General features: G+C 29.1%; 5 protein-coding genes across 7 annotated transcripts; 3 read left to right on the top strand and 2 right to left on the bottom strand.

Moving 5' to 3' along the window:
* The first annotated feature begins 346 nt into the window (after positions 1-346).
* On the top strand, positions 347-5,955 carry LOC113798809 (uncharacterized). Its single transcript, XM_027349395.2, has 4 exons — positions 347-934; positions 2,012-2,125; positions 4,038-4,985; positions 5,330-5,955. Exons 1-4 carry the CDS (start codon positions 553-555, stop codon positions 5,809-5,811), a joined length of 1,926 nt encoding a protein of 641 aa, XP_027205196.2. The 5' UTR covers positions 347-552; the 3' UTR covers positions 5,812-5,955.
* LOC113798806 (uncharacterized) lies at positions 5,878-10,470 on the bottom strand. Of its 3 annotated transcripts, XM_075822498.1 has the most exons (5): positions 10,280-10,470; positions 9,452-10,054; positions 8,720-9,302; positions 7,403-8,498; positions 5,878-7,344 (listed from the first exon to the last, which is right to left on the bottom strand). In XM_075822498.1, exons 4-5 carry the CDS (start codon positions 8,493-8,495, stop codon positions 5,879-5,881), a joined length of 2,559 nt encoding a protein of 852 aa, XP_075678613.1. In that variant the 5' UTR covers positions 8,496-8,498; positions 8,720-9,302; positions 9,452-10,054; positions 10,280-10,470; the 3' UTR covers position 5,878. The 3 variants fall into 3 exon arrangements, with proteins under 3 accessions (XP_075678613.1, XP_075678612.1, XP_027205192.2); XM_075822497.1 differs by lacking the exons at positions 8,720-9,302; positions 9,452-10,054; positions 10,280-10,470 and having other exon boundaries at positions 5,878-7,038; positions 7,147-7,344; positions 7,403-8,712; XM_027349391.2 differs by lacking the exons at positions 8,720-9,302; positions 9,452-10,054; positions 10,280-10,470 and having other exon boundaries at positions 7,403-8,712.
* A 9-nt stretch (positions 10,471-10,479) lies between these two features.
* LOC113798811 (putative protein phosphatase 2C T23F11.1) lies at positions 10,480-13,555 on the top strand. Its single transcript, XM_027349397.2, has 3 exons — positions 10,480-10,915; positions 11,530-11,969; positions 12,026-13,555. Exons 2-3 carry the CDS (start codon positions 11,577-11,579, stop codon positions 13,199-13,201), a joined length of 1,569 nt encoding a protein of 522 aa, XP_027205198.1. The 5' UTR covers positions 10,480-10,915; positions 11,530-11,576; the 3' UTR covers positions 13,202-13,555.
* Positions 13,459-14,681, bottom strand: Daao2 (D-amino acid oxidase 2). Its single transcript, XM_027349398.2, has 2 exons — positions 14,105-14,681; positions 13,459-14,040 (listed from the first exon to the last, which is right to left on the bottom strand). Exons 1-2 carry the CDS (start codon positions 14,600-14,602, stop codon positions 13,531-13,533), a joined length of 1,008 nt encoding a protein of 335 aa, XP_027205199.2. The 5' UTR covers positions 14,603-14,681; the 3' UTR covers positions 13,459-13,530.
* A 443-nt stretch (positions 14,682-15,124) lies between these two features.
* LOC113798797 (organic cation transporter 1-like) lies at positions 15,125-17,899 on the top strand. The gene is made up of 7 exons (XM_027349381.2): positions 15,125-15,895; positions 15,965-16,068; positions 16,125-16,279; positions 16,395-16,563; positions 16,630-16,756; positions 16,822-17,355; positions 17,416-17,899. The coding sequence occupies exons 1-7, from the start codon at positions 15,482-15,484 to the stop codon at positions 17,683-17,685; spliced, it is 1,773 nt and encodes a 590-aa protein (XP_027205182.2). The 5' UTR covers positions 15,125-15,481; the 3' UTR covers positions 17,686-17,899.
* Positions 17,900-20,018: the final 2,119 nt, after the last annotated feature.

Here is a 20,018-nt window from a genome sequence, read left to right as displayed (position 1 = left end):
AACAGACAACAAAAACAAAACAGTAAAAATTAGTTTTTTCTATTCATTCAAGATGTTTTTTGAACATAAAAAAATGTTAAGAAACCTCGTCAAGACATAATAAAGAGAAAGAGCAAGTGAGAGAGAGATAAGGAAATAATAATAAAGAGGAATGACCGTCTTATGTGTTCTATGCATGTATGTTGAGGGGCGAAACAACAAATTCTTCACTTGTTGAATGTTTTTACTACTACTATGTTTTTTTTATTTATTTGGCGGCGTCATATAAAAAAAACAATAAATTTAGCCAAAACTAAGATCCGCCTATAATTTTGCTATTTTTCTTTTCATTCATTCATTCGTTGTTGTTGTTGGGATTGGGATGTGAAAATGATGATTATGATGATCAGTATCAGTATCGATGACGATGAACATGATGTGATGATGAACAAGTGTTAACGAATATTTCGTCAAATGATTATTTCCATTTTCATCCAAAGTGTTGTGCATTTGGTTTTTTGTTTTTTTCAACAGTGTTTTTTGGTGAAAAATATTCTTTAAAAAAAACCAATAATGAGCAAAAATAGTTGCAATGTCAATAAGAACAACAAAAATAATAATGGTAATAGTAAAGATGGAAATATAAATGGTGAATTTATTTTTCCCGGCGAGCGTTTATTAAATGAAGTTATGAATGAACATCCGGGTGAATTATGTCGTACTGGTTCACCGGCAATAATCTGTACACCATTACCAATACATTGGCGATCCAATAAAACATTACCAATATCATTCAAAGTAATTGCACTATGTGAAGTTAATGACGGTACATTAGTTACTGTTCGTGCTGGTAATGATGAGAATTGGTCCGGTGAATTAAGAAATTCATCGGCAATCATTAAAAATCAAGTAGCGAAATTTAATGATTTACGTTTTGTTGGTCGTTCTGGACGAGGTAAATATATTACATTACTTTTTTGTTTTGCTACCTCTATTTTAGCACAACCATAAACATTATTATCTTCAAAAACAACATGATCATTTTTCTCGATGATTTCCATTGTTATTATGATCTGAAACATCCTTTATTTACATTGATAAGGCAAATCATAATAACAACAACAACAAAAATTTCACACAATCGTTGATCATCAAAATCAACAACAACATCAACAATGAATAAAAAAAATCCTCGCATTTGCAAATCCATTTTGGCTATTGTTATATCTAGTCGATTCGTTTTGTTTTTTGGTTGAATCTCAGCAAAAAAATTTCCTGTTTTGCCAAACAACAACTTTCAATTTTTTTTGTTGCAAAAATCACCATCATTGTTTTGATTTGGATAACATTCATTAAAACAAAAAAAAATATCCAAAATTTCGGATGTGAATTGTTTTTTCTACTGTGTTTTCCTCTGGGTTGTTTTCTTTTTTGTTTTTTAGTATCATTTTCGTTTGTTTTTCTGTTTTTTGATAAAACAAAACAAAAAAACTTTATCGGCGGCATCTTTCTATGTGTATCTTTTTCTCTTCGTCACAATAATAAAATATATATTTTATTACACCGAAAAACTCATCAAAAAGCAAAACAAAAAATCTCATCACATATGGATGGAGGCAAGCGAGAACCTTCCCCCTTTTTCAGTTAATTTTCTTTTTCTCCTTTCTTTCCTCCCACTAACATAAAACAAACTGATTCCGATCTATTGTTGATGCACCGGCAACATGATTTTGTTTTTGTATCATTATTTTTGCCTTGTTTATCTTGCTTGTTATAAATGAACTCAGCAACAACAACTTTTGTGACCTTTTTTTCTCTCACTATCCATTCTCATCTTTTTTTCTTTATTTTTGCCGCCGACAAATACAGATAGAGATATTTGCATTGAAAATTGTTTTCAAATTTTATTACATCATCATTACCATTATCATTTTGATATCTCTTTTTTGAATAACAATCTTTATTGTTTGTTTGTCCTTTTTTCTCTTTTTATTATCCACATATGTATGCACGTGTGTATGAAATTTTTTAGGAAAAAGTTTTTCATTAACAATAACATTGGCTACAAATCCACCACAAATTGCTACCTATATGAAAGCAATCAAAGTTACTGTTGATGGTCCACGTGAACCAAGAAGTAAAACAAGTAAGTTATTTTTTCAAAAAAAATTTCCAAGAAAAAAGAAATCATTATTGCTCGATTCAATAATTTAATCAAAAAAAACTTTAAATAGAACTACTATTATTAGATTATCTTGATAAAATAATAATTTAATGATGTTCATGAACAAATTATCTCTCTGATCATACCATCATTAATATGATAAGGTCAATTTTTTTTTGTATTGTTGGTAAAAAACAGAAAAACAAACTACCATATCATAGGTAATTACAATATTCAAGCTATCTTGCACCTTGAGATCATCATATTTAAAGTCACGAAACATCAATCATTTGATTGATCGTGTTGCACACACGCACGCATCAATTGATACGAATCAATCGATTTTATCGTCGTTGTTGTTCTTGGTTATTGACCAGGATATACTTGATCATTTTTTCATTTGGTCTAAATGAATAGCAATCAATCATAAATCAAAAATAGCTACCGGTTTTTTTTATTTTCCATCTCTTTTTCTGTTCAATGATGACCATAATTCGTGATTGAATAAATTTAAATTCGTTTTTTCAGTTTTAGCTTCATAATTTTTGAATCTACCAAAATATTTTCCAAGTAATTTGATCACCAAAACAAAAATCGTGTTTTACAATCACAAATCACATTTCAATTCAATTCATCTTTTTTGGTTTGATCAACTTGACTTTTGAATGACCAATTGGGTCAACAAGTGTGAATCAAACAAGTGTGTGTGTTTGTTTGCTTACACAGGTAAACATGGTCATCAATCATGTTATCAGGTGCCATTAGTTAGTGAGTGTGTTTGTTTTTGTTTCGGTTGATGTTGTAATTTTCTTTGATAAAATAGGAAATGATTGAAGAAATCCAAGACGAACCTTAACCAAATCCACCGGATAGTATTCTATCTATCGGATTGGTGGTATTGTTTCGCTTGACCAATCGACCGATATATAAACCATATCATCATCATTATTCCATACAGAAAAAACAGGACATAATTTTTGTTTATAAGTTACCAAGTATCTAATGATGATTACCATGATGATGATAACAAGAATTTTTTTTTCTCGGTAGAAATATATAAACCGGCAAAATTAACCATCACACACACACACATACATTCTATTTCATTCGTTTTGGGTGGCTGATTTTAAGAAATTTTAAGAAAAATTTTTACTTGGGTAAAATTTTACTAAAAATGATAATCATCATCATCAATTAATGCAAAATCATGTCAAACTGAATAACAATAATTAATTATCACCCAGAAGAAAAAAAATAAGACAAAATATCTGGATGACCCTTGTTGTTGTTATTGTTTTCTATATAGAACAACAACAAATTTTTTGTTTGAAACAACTGATCACTGATACTAATTATAGGTTACAACAACAACAAAGATGATTATTATTATCGATATTAAAATCTTTAACGAAAAAAAAGATAAATTAGTCTAGGAAAATATGCAAAAAAAATTATGCGAAAAAAAAGGTTAAAAACCTACTTATATTGATGAAGTTAAACTTAAAGATGATGATCACTTATCTTGTTATATGTGTGATATCAACTTAACATCATCAATTTTTTTCGCTATAGATTAGGTGTGGTGAACTGAACTGAACAACAGAATTTTTTTTCGTATTTTTTCATATTTTTGAAAAATAAATTTATTCAAAAACAATTTTCATCATTAATTTTTACCTGATTTGTGATTGTTTTTTGGAATTTTTTTAACTTTTTTTAACTTGCACCCGATTTTCATTCATTATTAACTTGATTTATTGATTATGAAAAAAACCGAACAATTCATTTTATCATGATAATAATCTTGTTTTGCTTCAAGTTTTGGTGTCTGTATGCTTTTTCCATTTTAATTACTACCTACATGATCGTTTTTTTTCTCCAATTAACGAAAAAGGTCTATTGAATCATTGTTGGCCATATCCCGGTGCTCATCATCATCATCATCATACATCATCTGTACGGACAAATCATCATCATCCTTTACCACCATTGACCAGTGGTACAGCACCACCGATCACTTCAACTAATGCGATTATTCCAACCAATCCAACAAATGAAACAGGTCCACATGTTAATTTTTTGAATGCAGCTGCAGCGGCTGCTGCTGCCGCTTCTGGTCATCATCATCATCCACATCATCCAATCGCGTCGCATCCAGTCGCAATAGTACCACCACCGTTTCGTGCATTAGCACATGCCATTTTCGGTAATGCAGCAGCAGCAGCAGCTGCTGCTGCTGCGGCAGCTACTGGTCATCATCATCATAATCAATCGATTTCAGCACAAATATCACCATCAAATGTTATTACAGGTGGAATGTTAACAACACCAATACCATCATCAGTTATGGCAAATTCTCCAAAAGGTTCTCCAACAACAACACTGACATCATCAACTTTAATTGGTACAAATTCCGAACAACAGATAATACCTGGATCTTATGCGGCCGCAGTTGCAGCTGCACAACAAGAATGGCGTTTAGCAGCCAAACAAATGGCTTTGCAAAATTCTTATGCAAAACTTTTACAACAACAAAGGCCAATAATGATGGAAAATGGAAATTCAACATTATCACCAATTCAACAACAACATCAATGGAATAATATTAAACAGGCAATGGCAGCCGTTGCATTGGTACAGCATGCATCATCATCATCAACCGTATCGACAAATGCTAATCGATCATCAATCAATAATAATAATTGTGCAATATTACCCAATAATAGCAATGATGATGATGATGATAATCAAAATATAACCAGTGTTAAAAGGCTTAGCAATAATAATAACAGCCATACTGACAAAATAATTATGCATGATAAATCACTTATAATGACACCCGGTAAGTATAATATGAAATACGCCTACATTATTATTTAACATTCTCTTGATGTGGTTTGAAAACATTTTCAAAATTCATTCAGTTTTCATTCCGGCCAACCGGTAATAAGATATTGTTATGGGAGAAGACTTTTTATATGCATGCATGCATAATAAATCAGATAAGATAATTTTCAGTTTTCAAGCAATAATTATATACAAATACAATAAATGACATTTTACAAACAAAAGGATATGGTTTATGAATTGAAAGACCTCCAATGATGATGATATCAGGATCATTTTATGCTTCAATTCTTTTTACAAATAATTCTTTTTCTTTCTTTCTCATCCATAACAAAATAGGATCTTCTTCCACAACATCATCATCGATAATGAATGATAATTTTTCAATGAAAAATATTATGCCAATTAATGAGATGTCGTCTTCGTTTTCACCCTCGTCATCATCACCACCATTATCATCATCGATCGATGGTGATAACGATGATGATCGATATTTTAATGATAATCAATCGATTATGAATACTGATGACAATGACAAACAACAGCCACCACGACGACAACGACAACAATTTGAAAATCTGAATATTATCGATAATCAATCGAAACATTTAAAACCAGTCACAACACAAAATGATCATGACGACGATGATGATGAAAAAATCAATACCAGCAATGATAATTCAGATAAATCAATTAATGGCAATGAGGATGAGGATGATAATGATCAAAAGGAAATCAATTATCGATCATCGGTGAAGAAAAAAACAACAGCAGCTGATACAAAAATTGAACGCATAGAGAAATTATGGCGTCCATATTGAAAATGTTAAAAAGAATAATTTTCAAAAATAATTTATTATCATCACTGTTTTCATCTATAGATTTATCTCAATTGATCAACCATAAACATTGATAGCGTAAAATTCTGATGATTAAATAAAATATAAACATTATAGCTAGATCAATACTATGATAGATTAACATTGAATAAGGTATAAGCCAATCATGAAATTGTTGATTAGATTCATTATTAATTATTGATTTTTGTAAACGATTCTGTTGATCTGAACATTTATAAAATTCCCATATAGCTATTAATGTAAAAATTGTTAATAATAACCAAATCAATAATAAATGACCAAATACATTATGATAGTAACGGATATTTTTGCACAAAATTCTTGTCAATATTGTTAATCGTTCCATTTCGGATTGTCGTTGATGATGATGATGGCGACGGCGACGACTACGTTGTCCAAATCTAGAATTATGATTATCGATTATGATTATCGATTCATTCGATTTAATAATATCCAATGATGAACTTGTTGTTGTTGTTGTTGTATCATTTGTTTGACGTCTTTGAAAATGATCAATATTATTATTTTTGAAATAGTATTTTAGTCGTCGTATTTCATTATATAATTGCCAACATTTCAATATAATCAATATTGTGACGCTTAGATGTAAGGTTTTTATTAATAATAAACTATATTTACATAGAATATTCGAGATAAAATCAAAATAAAAAAATAGATGCCATATTTCTATTATTTGCCACCATTTATTTTTCTGATTGGATGAAGAAATACTTTTGGTTGAATGATCAATACTAGATGGAGTTGTTATTGGAGTTGTTGTGAACATGTTAACCGGTAATGATGAATATCTTGGTAATCGTTGTGTGGTTGTTTTATTGATCAATGATGATGTGTTGGTTAAATTATTTTCAATCATCACATTGGAATTATAGTCAACAGAATCATCATCATCATCATCATCATCAGTATTATCAATATTATCATCAAGAAATGGTGTTATATTATCAATATTGATTGTTGAAATAGTTTGAAATTCCGAAGAATTACGTTTCGAACGTTGATTGTGGATTGTTGTTGAATGTTGATTATTATTATTATTATCCAATGTTGATGGTGGCCTTGACATTGAAATTGACATTGTTGTTGTTGTTGCTGTAATTGGCTGTTGTTGTTGCCAGATATATTTGGTAAATATATTTGAATCAGATCGGCGAAAGTGATGCCATTCTGAATCGATACCGGTGATTTGTGGAAACCATGAACAAAATGTTAATATAAAAAATATCATACTTAGAATTAGATATAAAATGGTAATCATTCGTATAAAATATGTACGTTGCCATGGACATAATGGTCGAAAGAATGATGATTTGATTATAATTAGCTCTTCGATTGGTGTACGACGGCAATAGACAATCATTATCGTTAACATTGTTGTCAATGATTCTAACATGGCCACTATCAATGGACAATAACCATAATCAAAATGAATCATATTTTTTTCCTGATTATCATTTCCAAAAATGATTATCACTATTTTTTAAAGAATTTTTATTTTTTTCGAAACAAAACCATGATTATATTGACTTACCTAGATGAATGAGATAACGTAATGAAATGAAAATAAATAATGTTATGATCAGATAGAATTTCCAATGTTGAACATGACAGCAAATTGAATTCGCTGATAATATTGATTGACTAGATGTGGATCGATGATCATTATCATCTTTATTGAATGGAATTTGTTTATTTGGCAATTGTTTATTTTGGCTATATATTTTCTGATCATCCATCTGGTTATTGATCATTTCTGACTTTCTATTGATATTTTCATTATGATCAGTTTGATTAGTGTTCAATATTGATGGATAATAAGCAACATCGCTAAAATCGGGTGTTATTTCTGTTTGACAATCATCATTATTAGCACATTTATGATTTTTGTTGAGCAATTCATCATTCAATGTTCTCCGTTGTTGTTTGGAATCTGAATCCAAATTCAAAGATTTTATTGATGGTGTTTTAGTTGTAATCATCATTATTTCAGGATTTTCATTGATTGGTGAATTGATCACTGATAATGGCTGTTGATTAGCATCATTATTATTATTATCATTATTGATTGATTGAAAATTTTGCCGTTGATTTATTTGTATTGTTGTCATCGATAATTGTTGTTGATGATGATAATTTTTAGTCGATGATGATTGTTGTTGTTGTTGTTGCTGTTTTTGTTGACGATTTTGTTGTTTTCGATATTGTTGTTGTTGATGATGATGATATGAACATAAACCACCACAACAACAACATAAACGTAAACAAAATTGATTATCATTATCGAAATAATTGCCTAGATTACTAACATCATGCACACTGGCAAATTGAAAATATTGATTTGTCGGTAATATGAAACGTGGATATATTATCGACCAATTTATGAATGCTATAATCCAATTATGACAATTTATATCACATAATATTGCATAACTATCAGATTTTATTAACATTTGATTCGTATCTAATGGTGCTTGATTGAAATTCTCATCATTATTAATCATCAATATTGATGATGGCGGTGATAATTTTTTCGCTTGTTTTGAATCAATTAATGTTGGGGATGTAGTTGGCTGTATACGATTCGATTCAATTGTTGGTCGTTTGATGATTGATTTTGTTTTCATTGGCTGTACAGAATTGGATTGTTGATTATTATTGTTGTTGGTTTTTTTGATTTTCATTTTATTATCAAGTAATGGCCAATATTGTCGAAATAGATTGATTGTTCGGCCACGAATTGTTTGGAAAATTGTTGTCAATAATGATGTTTGGCATGGATTTGTTGATTGTCGGTGATTATTTTCTTGGTTAATCATTGTCGAATCGAATAAATTACAAATATACATACGTAATCGAAATGTTAGAATTCTTTGCCATAATATTGAACTATATGAACGTAACCGTTGTGAAATTGAATTTCGATAATTTTTTTCATTGATTTTTTCCTTTGTTTTGTTGGTTTTTCTTGAAAATGTAAAAATTCTCTTAAAATTTGTCCATACTGTTGTTGACAATTGTTTATCGATTCGATTATTCGACGGTTGTTCATCATGAATTTGATTTGATTGTCGATTTGGAATCAATCGTTTGAATCGATCATAAATAGCCAATATTGATTGTTGATTTCGATTTAAATGTTGTTTCATATGATTCAATACAGTTTTGTAATCATGTTTTTTATTTAATGATTTTTGCTTTTGTACACAATTTGATGATTCAAGATTGATGATAACATTTTTTGATTTTGTTGACGTTTTTGGTTGTATGGAATTATCACCATGATTATATAACGGATGATTAACCGAAGCAGCCAATTTCACTGGATGATGGACATGATTTATCTTTGTTTCGGTTTTCTTTGTGGTTGTTTGGTTACGATTAACATTTGATTGTCGTTTATTTTGCAACTGCTGTTTTGTTTGAATATTTTTCTTGTTTGGTGAAATTGTTTTATCATTATTATTTGGTTTTTTATAATTTTGTTGTTTCAAATGATTATTATGTTTGATTTGATTATCATTATTAATTCGGGTTACAGAATTTCCCGCCTTTTGATTATTATTATTATTATGATACATACCACGTTCATAATGATTATTATTCATTATTCGTTTATTCTGTTTTGGTTTTGGCTTATCCATGTTTTTATCTTTAAATCATAATTTACATCAAACCAAATTCAAGGTTTTAATTTCATTCTGAAATAAACAACAACACTTCTCATAAATCAGACCAATTGTGATTATCATTTTTTTGTTTTCATTTTGAATTCAAATTCTTCAATTAGGTATGTTTTTTAATGGTCATTCCATGGACATTTTTTTATTTATATTTTTGATAATGTAATTGTACGGGTTGATTGTGGTGGTGGCTATTGTTATTCATCCACTAATTATATTAAACATAATTTTGTTTTCGATTGTGTATGCAATTCTTGGAGGAGTGGTCAAAATGAATATTCTATCACAAGGTTGATCATCCTACAGAGAAATCGTCAATATGGATATGATCACCATGAATATCGATCAATATTGAATTGGTGTTATACTATCAATTGACATTGACACTTATGTAACAAACAAACAAATTCCCCTTTGGTTTTTCAATTCGAAATTATCATTTTTTTCATTGACATTGCCACCACCACCCATTGTAACACTCGAAAAAAAAGAATGACACTAAACTGCTTACCGAGACAAAAAAAAATCCAAGGTAAAAATAGCAATTAAAATGAAAACAGAACCAGAAAAAAATTATTAATCAAACTAATATAACCAACCATAATACAATTAACCTAATTAATTACCACTATAGTATATATCAATTTTGGTTGGTGTAACCAATGTAGTAGCCATGGTCATTTCATTGGTATCCACACACGCACATACCCGATATTTATGTGGCTTACCTATTTTCACGGAAATCCGATCATTTTTTTAAAATAAAGATTCTTCTATATTTCCCGTTTCGTTTTTTTTTGTTTGAAAAAAATCTATTGATTCTATCGCCATCCATTGATCGTAAATCAAACCAAAGTAAAAACAAATTCTTGCAACTATTTCCATCCATTCATTGTCAAAATAGAATCAATTTTTTTCTGGTTTTAGAAACCAAATATTATATTGGAGAGTTAAAGTGAAAGTGGGTAAAACAAGACGAAAATTTTGATTTTTTCCCTTAAAAAAGTTCAAGAATTTTTTCTTTGAGATGTTTAATATAATGAAATTTTACTGCGTTTGATCAATGATTTCGGGTGATGATGATATAAAGATGAAGATGGACAAGACATGCGCATCCAATGGATTTGGCTTTGGACCGTGATTGTTGGGCGCCCAAAAAATAATTTGATCATGTTTATTTCGTTGTTTCAACAGTCGCCCATTCAGCTGCTCATTTTTGTTTTCTCTCTCCATTTCTCAAATACACCCCCGCTTATCGGCTCATCACCATCAACATAGTTGTTATTGATTCAATCAACTAAATTTGTTTTATTTTTTAAAATAAAAGTGACAACAATTATAACAACAAAAAATTCTTTTGTGGGGTAAGTTTTGTTTTGTAATCTAAAAAAATTAATCAAATAATCAAACGGTCAGTTTTTCCCGATCAGTTATCAATGCGAAAACAGAAATTGCTTATTAATTTCATGTTTCAAACCGCTTTTTCTAACTTATATTTATTTTCATCTCACCCAAATGACTAATATCATCATTAAATCACCAAATAATAATACTACCAACGCATGTACACCAATATATTAATATAAATGACAAAAAAAATGAAAATTCCGGATGTAATCAATTTATTGTTGTTGAATCAGAATATAATAGAATCTATTGAATAATGAGAAAAAAATAGAATCATCTTATAGTTGCTGTCTGTATAATTGTATCATCATTATATATATAGGTGGTTGTAGTTACAAGCAAAAGTTCATTTAATCAGAAAGAACCAACCAAAATATATTTCCTATCTACAAAATCATCATCATTCTGTTTTTCTCTGCTTGTTCTTTTGGTTGTTCTCATTAAAAATCATAATCTTTTATCCGAATATTCTCATTTATTACTCAATTGATTTAATGGACATTTCATTGAATAAAAAATGCAGTCAAACGAAAAACAAATAAATAATTTTTTTTCATTTTTTTTCACTCAGCAAATACGAATTGATTTTAAATATAATTGTAATAATAACCGGTGAGAATGGGTCAAGCTTTTTCTGAACCGGTTACTGAAAAAGAATCCTCAACCGAAAAGAATGATAAATTTATTGTAGCATCATCATCGATACAAGGATGGCGTATCAGTATGGAAGATGCACATACAATATTATTATCCATGCCCGATGATCCAGAAGCATCATTTTTTGCTATATTCGATGGTCATGGTGGTGCTAAAGTTGCAAATTATGCAAGTGAAAATCTACATCAAGGTCTTTGTTCACATCGTTTATATCGTGAAGGTCAGATTGAAGAGGCATTGAAAAATACATTCATTGAATTCGATGAAATGATGTTCAATAATGAAAAAATGCGTGATGAATTGGCCGGTTCCACTGCTGTTGTGATCCTTATTAAAGATCATCAAATCTATTGCGTAAGTGTTTTGTTGTTGTTGAAAAGAATTTGATTTTGATTTCTCCAATTGTTTAGGCAAATATTGGCGATTCAAGAGCTGTAGCATCATTTAATGGTAAAGTAGATGCATTATCCATAGATCATAAACCAACATGTGAAGATGAAATGAATCGTATTATATCGGCTGGTGGTTGGGTACAATTCAATCGTGTTAATGGTAATCTAGCATTATCACGTGCATTCGGTGATTTTGTATTCAAACGTAATGAAAAACGTTCAGCAACTGAACAGATTGTTATTGCTTATCCAGATGTTCAAACCAGGCCATTAACATCGGATTTCGAATTTACAATAATGGCTTGTGATGGTGTTTGGGATGTAATGACTAATGAAGAAGTCATTGAATTCATTCGTCGTCGTATATTTTATCGTCGCGAGCCGATTGCTATTTGTGAGGAATTGATAACTAGATGTTTGGCACCTGATTGTCAAATGGGTTGCGGTATTGGCTGCGATAATATGACAGTCATATTGATTTGTTATCTAAATGGTTCAACATATGATGAATTCTGTGATCGTATATCAAATATATACAGTCAAACTATAACTGGTAATATTATTTGTTCATCAACCAATCATAATCATAATGACGATGCTATTGACAATGATCAAACAACAAGACATATTATTGGACCAATCACACATGTTTCAGATTTCGATGCTTATGATCATGTTAGTCACGATGCCAATCATGATGATGACGATGATGATGATGATTCAGATGATGACGATAATGATGATGATGATAATAGCTCTCATTCATCAATCAGTTCTGTAGATAATATTGGTACATTGGTCAATATTGTTGTTTCAAATAACAAAACAACCACAACAAATTCTACTAATACTACTGCAACATCAAAATCAATTGTTTGTGTTGATATTGATTCATCAACAACAACAACACAAACAACATCTATTCACAGTCCAAAATTATCTGTATTATCAATCGATGATCATCGTCCTAATCAACAACAGCAACAAACAATCGTTAACAAATCTAGTCATTTGATGAATCCAACAACAACATTGATTAGTGATGATACTAATAGTGACAATAATGATGGTAATCATATTAAACATCATTCAGCAACAACATCATTATCTTCATCACCAAATTCCTCATCCAATTTGAATTATAAGATTGATCATAAACCATCATCATCATTACATCATCATCATCCTCAATGATCATTCAATCAAGCACAATACTAGTCATCTGCAAATATACTATATACTTATTATACACACACATTTTCCAATCCAACACACACACATTCAGTCCACTCATCAATTTTGCCTATTAACAACAAAAAAAGAAAGAAATTTCCATCAACTTTTTTTGCTTCTTCAAATGGAACTTAAACAAAAAATGATTACTTTATTTTTATTTATGATTTGTTAGCCCTGTAACGAAAACATTTGATCATGATATCCTTTGATGATGATTGATATTTTTCAACTTTCCACATTTTATTTAGATTTATAATTGATCCAAACATTAATCAATTTAGAAATAATTAAAGAAATTTGCTTTTAATCAAATTGATGACTTGTATTGCTGAACCCCAACATAATGTCACACCTGAACCACCATGTCCATAATTATGTATAATATGATCATCATTATTATCCATTTCAATACGTAATGTACGTCGAAAAGGTCGCAGGCCAACATAATCATCAATTTTTTTAGCCAGTTTTAATGTTGGCATTATTTGACAGCAATTCTGCCAAATTTCCTCAGCTATTTTTGGATCCGGTTCAAGATTATAATTGTCTAGTTGTTTTGTGCCACCCAGTACAACCGAATCGATCTGTGGTAGAATATACCATTGATCTGCTATTATGCCATGACGAATCCACGGTGCTTTTACACGCATCACTTGTCCACGTGCCGAACGTAATTGATCACTATCATCAACATCATTTAGTTTACGTGCATCCACACCGGTACAATTGATTATTAAATCATATTCATTTTTCAATGAAACAAGACTTTCAACATGTTTTGTAATCATTTGTCCTTTCTGTTTGAATAAAATTTTGAATAAAATTTATGAATAAAATATATATTACAATTCAATAACAAACCTGTTTACCAAATTTATCCATCAAATATGGTAATAATAAACTTGGTTCGGCAATAAATGTTTCAACAAGATTACCATGTTGATATTGTTTTTGAATTGATGGAAATAAACGTTGAATTTCATTGGTTGTTAATGTGCGAATTACAGGCAATTCATCACTAGCTATCGGTAGACAAGCATTATCATTGTTACTAAATAATTCGAATAATGTTAAACGTGATAAACCAAAGCGACTACTTTCTGGATCTTGAATTAAATTATCAAAAAATTTAATCGAATCAATTAGTATACGTTCCATTTGTTGTTTAGGTGTATCCGGTGCAGCTAAATATGGATAAATAAGACCGGCACTTACATCACCGGTTGTATTTGGTGTCCATTGTTGCGAAATAATTGTTATCATTTCAATCAAATCAGATTCTAGATATTGTTGTATAGCTAGACCAGTGGTCACACCAATAATACCGCCACCTACAATAGCTATTTTTAATTTTTTCATATTTTATTTGTTCACAATTCAATTGGAAAAATTGAAAATGCCAAAAATTGTCAAATCCTAATAGAGTTTTAATAAATAAATTTTCCCGAGTTGTTCTTATCCTATTGAATTTCAAATCTTATCATTCATTTTTCTTTTCTTCACCATTCTTGATGATAATTGATGTTGAGGAGAAATTTCCAAAATCACATAATTTGAAATTGATAAAGTCAGTGACAATATCGACTATTAGTTATTTGAATATGTTATCATAAAGCTAATAAATTTTGATGCGTATATTAAACCAAAATAAATGGATAATTTCTCCAATTGCATCGTTAAAAGGAAAATAAATAAATTAAATATGAGGCGGCTCCTCTTTTTATCCACTTATTCATTGATAATTCATTCATTCAAAAAAAGTAGCAACAGTTAATTGAAATTGATTAATTGATTGATTGGTGATGAAATTTCTTTTTTTCCCAATTTCATCAATAGATAATGTGTGATATGATAATTATTTTTTTTTGGTTTTGGGTTGATTGATTAGCGATAAAGAACGATAGGGAAAGTGGCCAAACAAACAAAACGAAATCCTGAATAAAAATTTCTTTTTGCGGCGACATAAATTTTTTTTCTCTGATGCGTTTTGGTTTTCGTTGGTTATAGTTGGAAGTGATCGATCATAGTTGTTGTTTACTTTTGAAATATCTTCTAATTAAACAAAATACAATTTAAAGTCAAGCAGCTGTTTGTTAATTTGATCGATACGGTTGATTGATCATATCACAATATCCTATCTTAATAGAATTTGATCTGATTATTGAAACAAAATTTGTAATAATTTTTGGTTTGATTGTTTGTTTAATCTCTTCGAAAAATTGAATTACAACCACAACAATGAAATTTGAAGATATTCTTCAACAGATTGGTGATGAAAATCGATATCAAAATTTTTTGATAATATTACTGCTATTACCGACATCATTTTTTAATGTATTTTTTGAAGGGATGTTTCTATTATCAACACCAGATCATTGGTGCCGTGTACCTGAATTAGAACATTTATCATTTGAGCAACAACATTCATTAATACGACCAATTGATTTGAATACTGGTAAACCATCCAATTGTGAACATCATGGTTTAAAATATTCCGATCTATTAATGAATATTTCAACACTGGTAGATCAACAAAATGATGCATTCAAATCATTTATTATGAATTCTACATTACAAACATCAACCAAAATTGAATGCAATAATGGCTGGATTTATGATCAATCATTGTATACTGAAACGGCTGTTACATGGGTATGTTTCATATTGTTTTTCTATTCTCTCGTGTATGATTTTTCATCTTTTTTGTTTAATTTGACAAAGTTTAATTTTGTATGCGGTCGTAGTTATTATGTTAATCTAATCATGTCATTGACGGCAATTGGTTTGGCTGTTATGACTCCATTAATTGCAAATCTATCCGACAGGTAGGTTAATTTTTTCTGTGTTTTTCAAATTAATTGACATAATTATTTGAAAAAAGCATTGGACGTAGAAAAGCATTGCTTATTACATTGATTATTGCCGAAATGTCCTGTCTATCACCGATCATATTCAAAGATATTTATTCATTCATTATAACACGTTTTCTTGCTGGCGGTATATTATGTGTTTACTATCAATTACCATTTGTGATAAGTAAGTGTTAATTTTGCTTGTTCAAAAAATTTATCATATTTCAACATTATTGACATCCGATAGATGTCGTTCAAAATGCAAAAAGTTTAATCTAATTTTGTTTCTTTGAAAATAGCTCAAGAATTAGTTAGCCACAAATATCGCACACTAGCATCATGTTTATCGGCAATATTCTATTCATTGGGTAGCTGTTCATTAACATTGGCATTAAAATTAACAGGAAATTGGGTTACATTTACATGGGTACAATTCATATTTACATTATTCTTTATCGTTGCTTATAAGTAAGTCTTTTATTTTCTTTTTTTTTATCTCTCTATTCAATTTGAATCCATTTTTCAATTGATGAGATGGATACCCGAATCACCATCATGGTTGATATCGAAAAAACGTTATGATGAAGCTTATGAACAATTGGTCAGAATTTGTCGATTCAATAAACGTAGTGTACCGGACGATCTAATGATGAATATAATGGTGAGTTTTCATGTTTTGTTAAAATTAGACAAATTAATATTCAATTCAAATATTGGCAATAATAGTCATTAGAAAGTGATGAAGATAAACTAAAATCAACAACAGATATGAAAGAGAGAAATGAAGATTCATTTTTTGATCTATTTCTAATGCCCGGTTTACGTGCAAAAACATTAATGATAACTATCGTATTTTTAGCTTGTATAATTGGTTATGGTGGCATAAATAGTAATACGGTGAATTTAGAGGCCAATAATCAACTATATAATTATCTATTACTCTCATTCATTGATTTACCATCATTATTTATTTGTTGGAAATTGATTAATACACGATTGGGAAGACGTTGGACCAATGTTATTACAATGGCCATTTGTTCAATTGCACTTATATTGCCCGCTCTAATTAAACGCCAATATGATGAATATTTCTACACTGCTTGTACAATGATTGCTAAATTCGGTGTTGCCGGTACATTTATGATTATCTACCAACATTCATCCGAATTGTATCCAACTACATTACGTAATCAAGGTTTAGGTATAACAGCTACAATCGGTTCGATTGGTGGAATTTTAACACCACAAATAGTTTATATTGTAAGTTTTATTTTTGAAAATATTTCGCTAATTTCAATAATTGGATTGGTCATATAACAGGGAAAATATGGTGCATGGATACCATTATTTATAATAGGCATAATATGTTTAATAGCATCAATAATAGCATCATTTTTACCTGAAACATTAAATGAATATCTACCACAACGCGCACATGAAGCAGCCCAATTTGGATCGGATAAAAAATATTTCAGTATGGCCAATCTAAAACCAGAACATTCAATGACAACAATGATGACAATCAACAGCGATGTTCAACCAACAAAAATAATTTCCAATGATAATTCTAATTTTAATAATCATCATTGACAGCCACAAACATAGTTGGTTCATTTTAAAAAATTTGTCCTAGGAAAAATCAAAATCTATATTTTGTTTATTTAGCAATTTTTTTAGAAATTTTTCTAAATATTTTCATTTACTCAATGTGTTTTCACTTGTTTTTGTGGATTGCTATGATATCCTTTATCCATTGTTATTTGATTCAAAATATATTTCTCTATATTAAATTTTAATGAATTTATATTTATTGCTTATCAACAATTCAATTCGAAAATTGATTCAATTCTTTTTTATTTTTTACATTGAAAAAATTAAATCACTTGAATTCGAAAACAAGTTTTTTTTCAATCATCAATAAATAAATTGAATTCAATGTTTTTTTAATTGAGTCGAATAACAAAAATAACAAAAATAAAAACATTTGATTCGATCAAATTTCAATAGAATACATTAAATGCATTTCAATATTCTTTGCTCTTATTGCTTTCTTTTATTCATTTATTTTCAAGAATTTGCATTTTGTTTGCCGAAAGTTTCGTTTGGTTTTTATTCTTTTTTCATTGATTGATTCTATTTTTTGTATTATTATTGTTGAAAAATTTCAATTAAATTTGAATTTTTTTTAATTAAATTGAAATTTTTTGCAATCACAATCAAGATTTAAATACTGATTTTGTTTCTTGGCTCTCAATTCATTTCTATATAATTTTCGGCATTTCAATCAAAGTCAAACCCCATCAAAAAAAAACACTTGACACAATTGACAAAGTATCCATTGATTTTATTCACAAGTTTAACACCATCAGACAAAGTTATAAAGAAATAGATAGCTACGGCGCCTATTAATCGATCACATGGTCAATCAATCAATCGATGGATCGATTGATCAATCCAAGAGAAAAAAGTATTGATTTGTCTTATGTCAATATTAGTTTAACTTTCATTTATTAATGAAAACAAATATCTATATCGATTATGATCAAAAACAAAACAAAAATTTAATCAGAAAAAGTTTGCTTCCCTGCTATATATCAGACATTGTGAATGTGAAATATTTTCTAATTTCATTTGAATAAAATGTTGACGATGATGATGATAATCATGTTCAAACAAAACCAAACAAAAACAAACAACACAAAAATGGTCACCACTTTATTCAATCAAATGTGAATTGATGAACAAATAAATAAAAAATTTCTATATCAAAATTCTTATTCTTTTTCTGTCTATGATGATGATCGACTTTGATGAATCAATATATATAGTGAGGCTGAGTAAAAGATTCAATTTTGTTAGTTTCCGATGTTGATTACAATAGCAAACAAACCAGAAAAGATAGAAATAATAATGAGAAAAAGAATAATAAAAAAACAAATCCGGATGCAATTGCTAGATTATGTAATGTGTTTGTTGTTGCTGTCGAAATAGAAATAAATAAATGAATTCATGTCATTGTTTGGCAAGACAAAATCCAAACTAATATTATCGGATATTTCCGATGATAATTTTGGTTTTGGGTTTTGTTTTTTTGCCACCAAAACAATATATTTATTTTTTTCCTCTCTTCGTTTTCAATATTATATCCGATTGCAATATAGTTAACAACAGAAAAAAAACGGAAAAAGAATTCGATTTTTTTCAACCAGAAAAAATTGCATATGTTGTTTAATATACTGAATTTTTTCGTCGATTTAAACATTATTTACAAGGAAAATAATAATAATAGTCATCCTTATAAAAACAGACAATAAATTTCTCGTTTTTCGGGACATGTTTGATATGTTTATGTCATTTAATGATGATGTGTACAATACATTACATCAATTTGACATCTCTATATGTTCCATTGATGAAGTGTGTGTTTGTCTGAGAGAATAACATGAAAAAAAAGAATTGAAAATCAAGTGACAGTTTGTTTCAGTTTTTCTTTATTGTTCTTCGTTGGTAACAAATGAATTCCAACAACTCAAAAAAACTGGAAAAGATCAATATTAAAAAAAATTTGAAACTTTTCAATTTTTTCTGGATTGTGTCATCATTCAAATCGGAAAAAATGCATCATTTTTTCGTTTTTGTTGCTGTTGAGAATGTTTACTGAATTTTATTCTTTATCATCATCGTTTTTTCTGCACAATCAACATTATCAACAAAACAAAATAACTAGCAAAACAAAAAATCCATTTCAATTTATCGATTGTATCGATGTTGATGATGATGTTAAATGATAAAGTTTTCACTGAAAAAACCTTGGTTATATAAACGTTTGGGGCTAAATATAATATAATTTTGTTTTGTCACTTGATTGCTTTCCATTATCACTTTTCAAATATCAATAAATGAATGATAAAAAGGTAAAATTC

The sequence above is a fragment of the Dermatophagoides pteronyssinus genome, unplaced genomic scaffold (assembly GCF_027571235.1).
Source record: "Dermatophagoides pteronyssinus isolate colony J.1.1.1.1 unplaced genomic scaffold, Derpt_VIB-CSIC_2022.12 sq0017, whole genome shotgun sequence".
Lineage (NCBI taxonomy): Eukaryota > Metazoa > Arthropoda > Arachnida > Sarcoptiformes > Pyroglyphidae > Dermatophagoides > Dermatophagoides pteronyssinus.
Note: the sequence above shows the minus strand (reverse complement) of the source record. Positions and strands in the feature narration are given on the sequence as shown.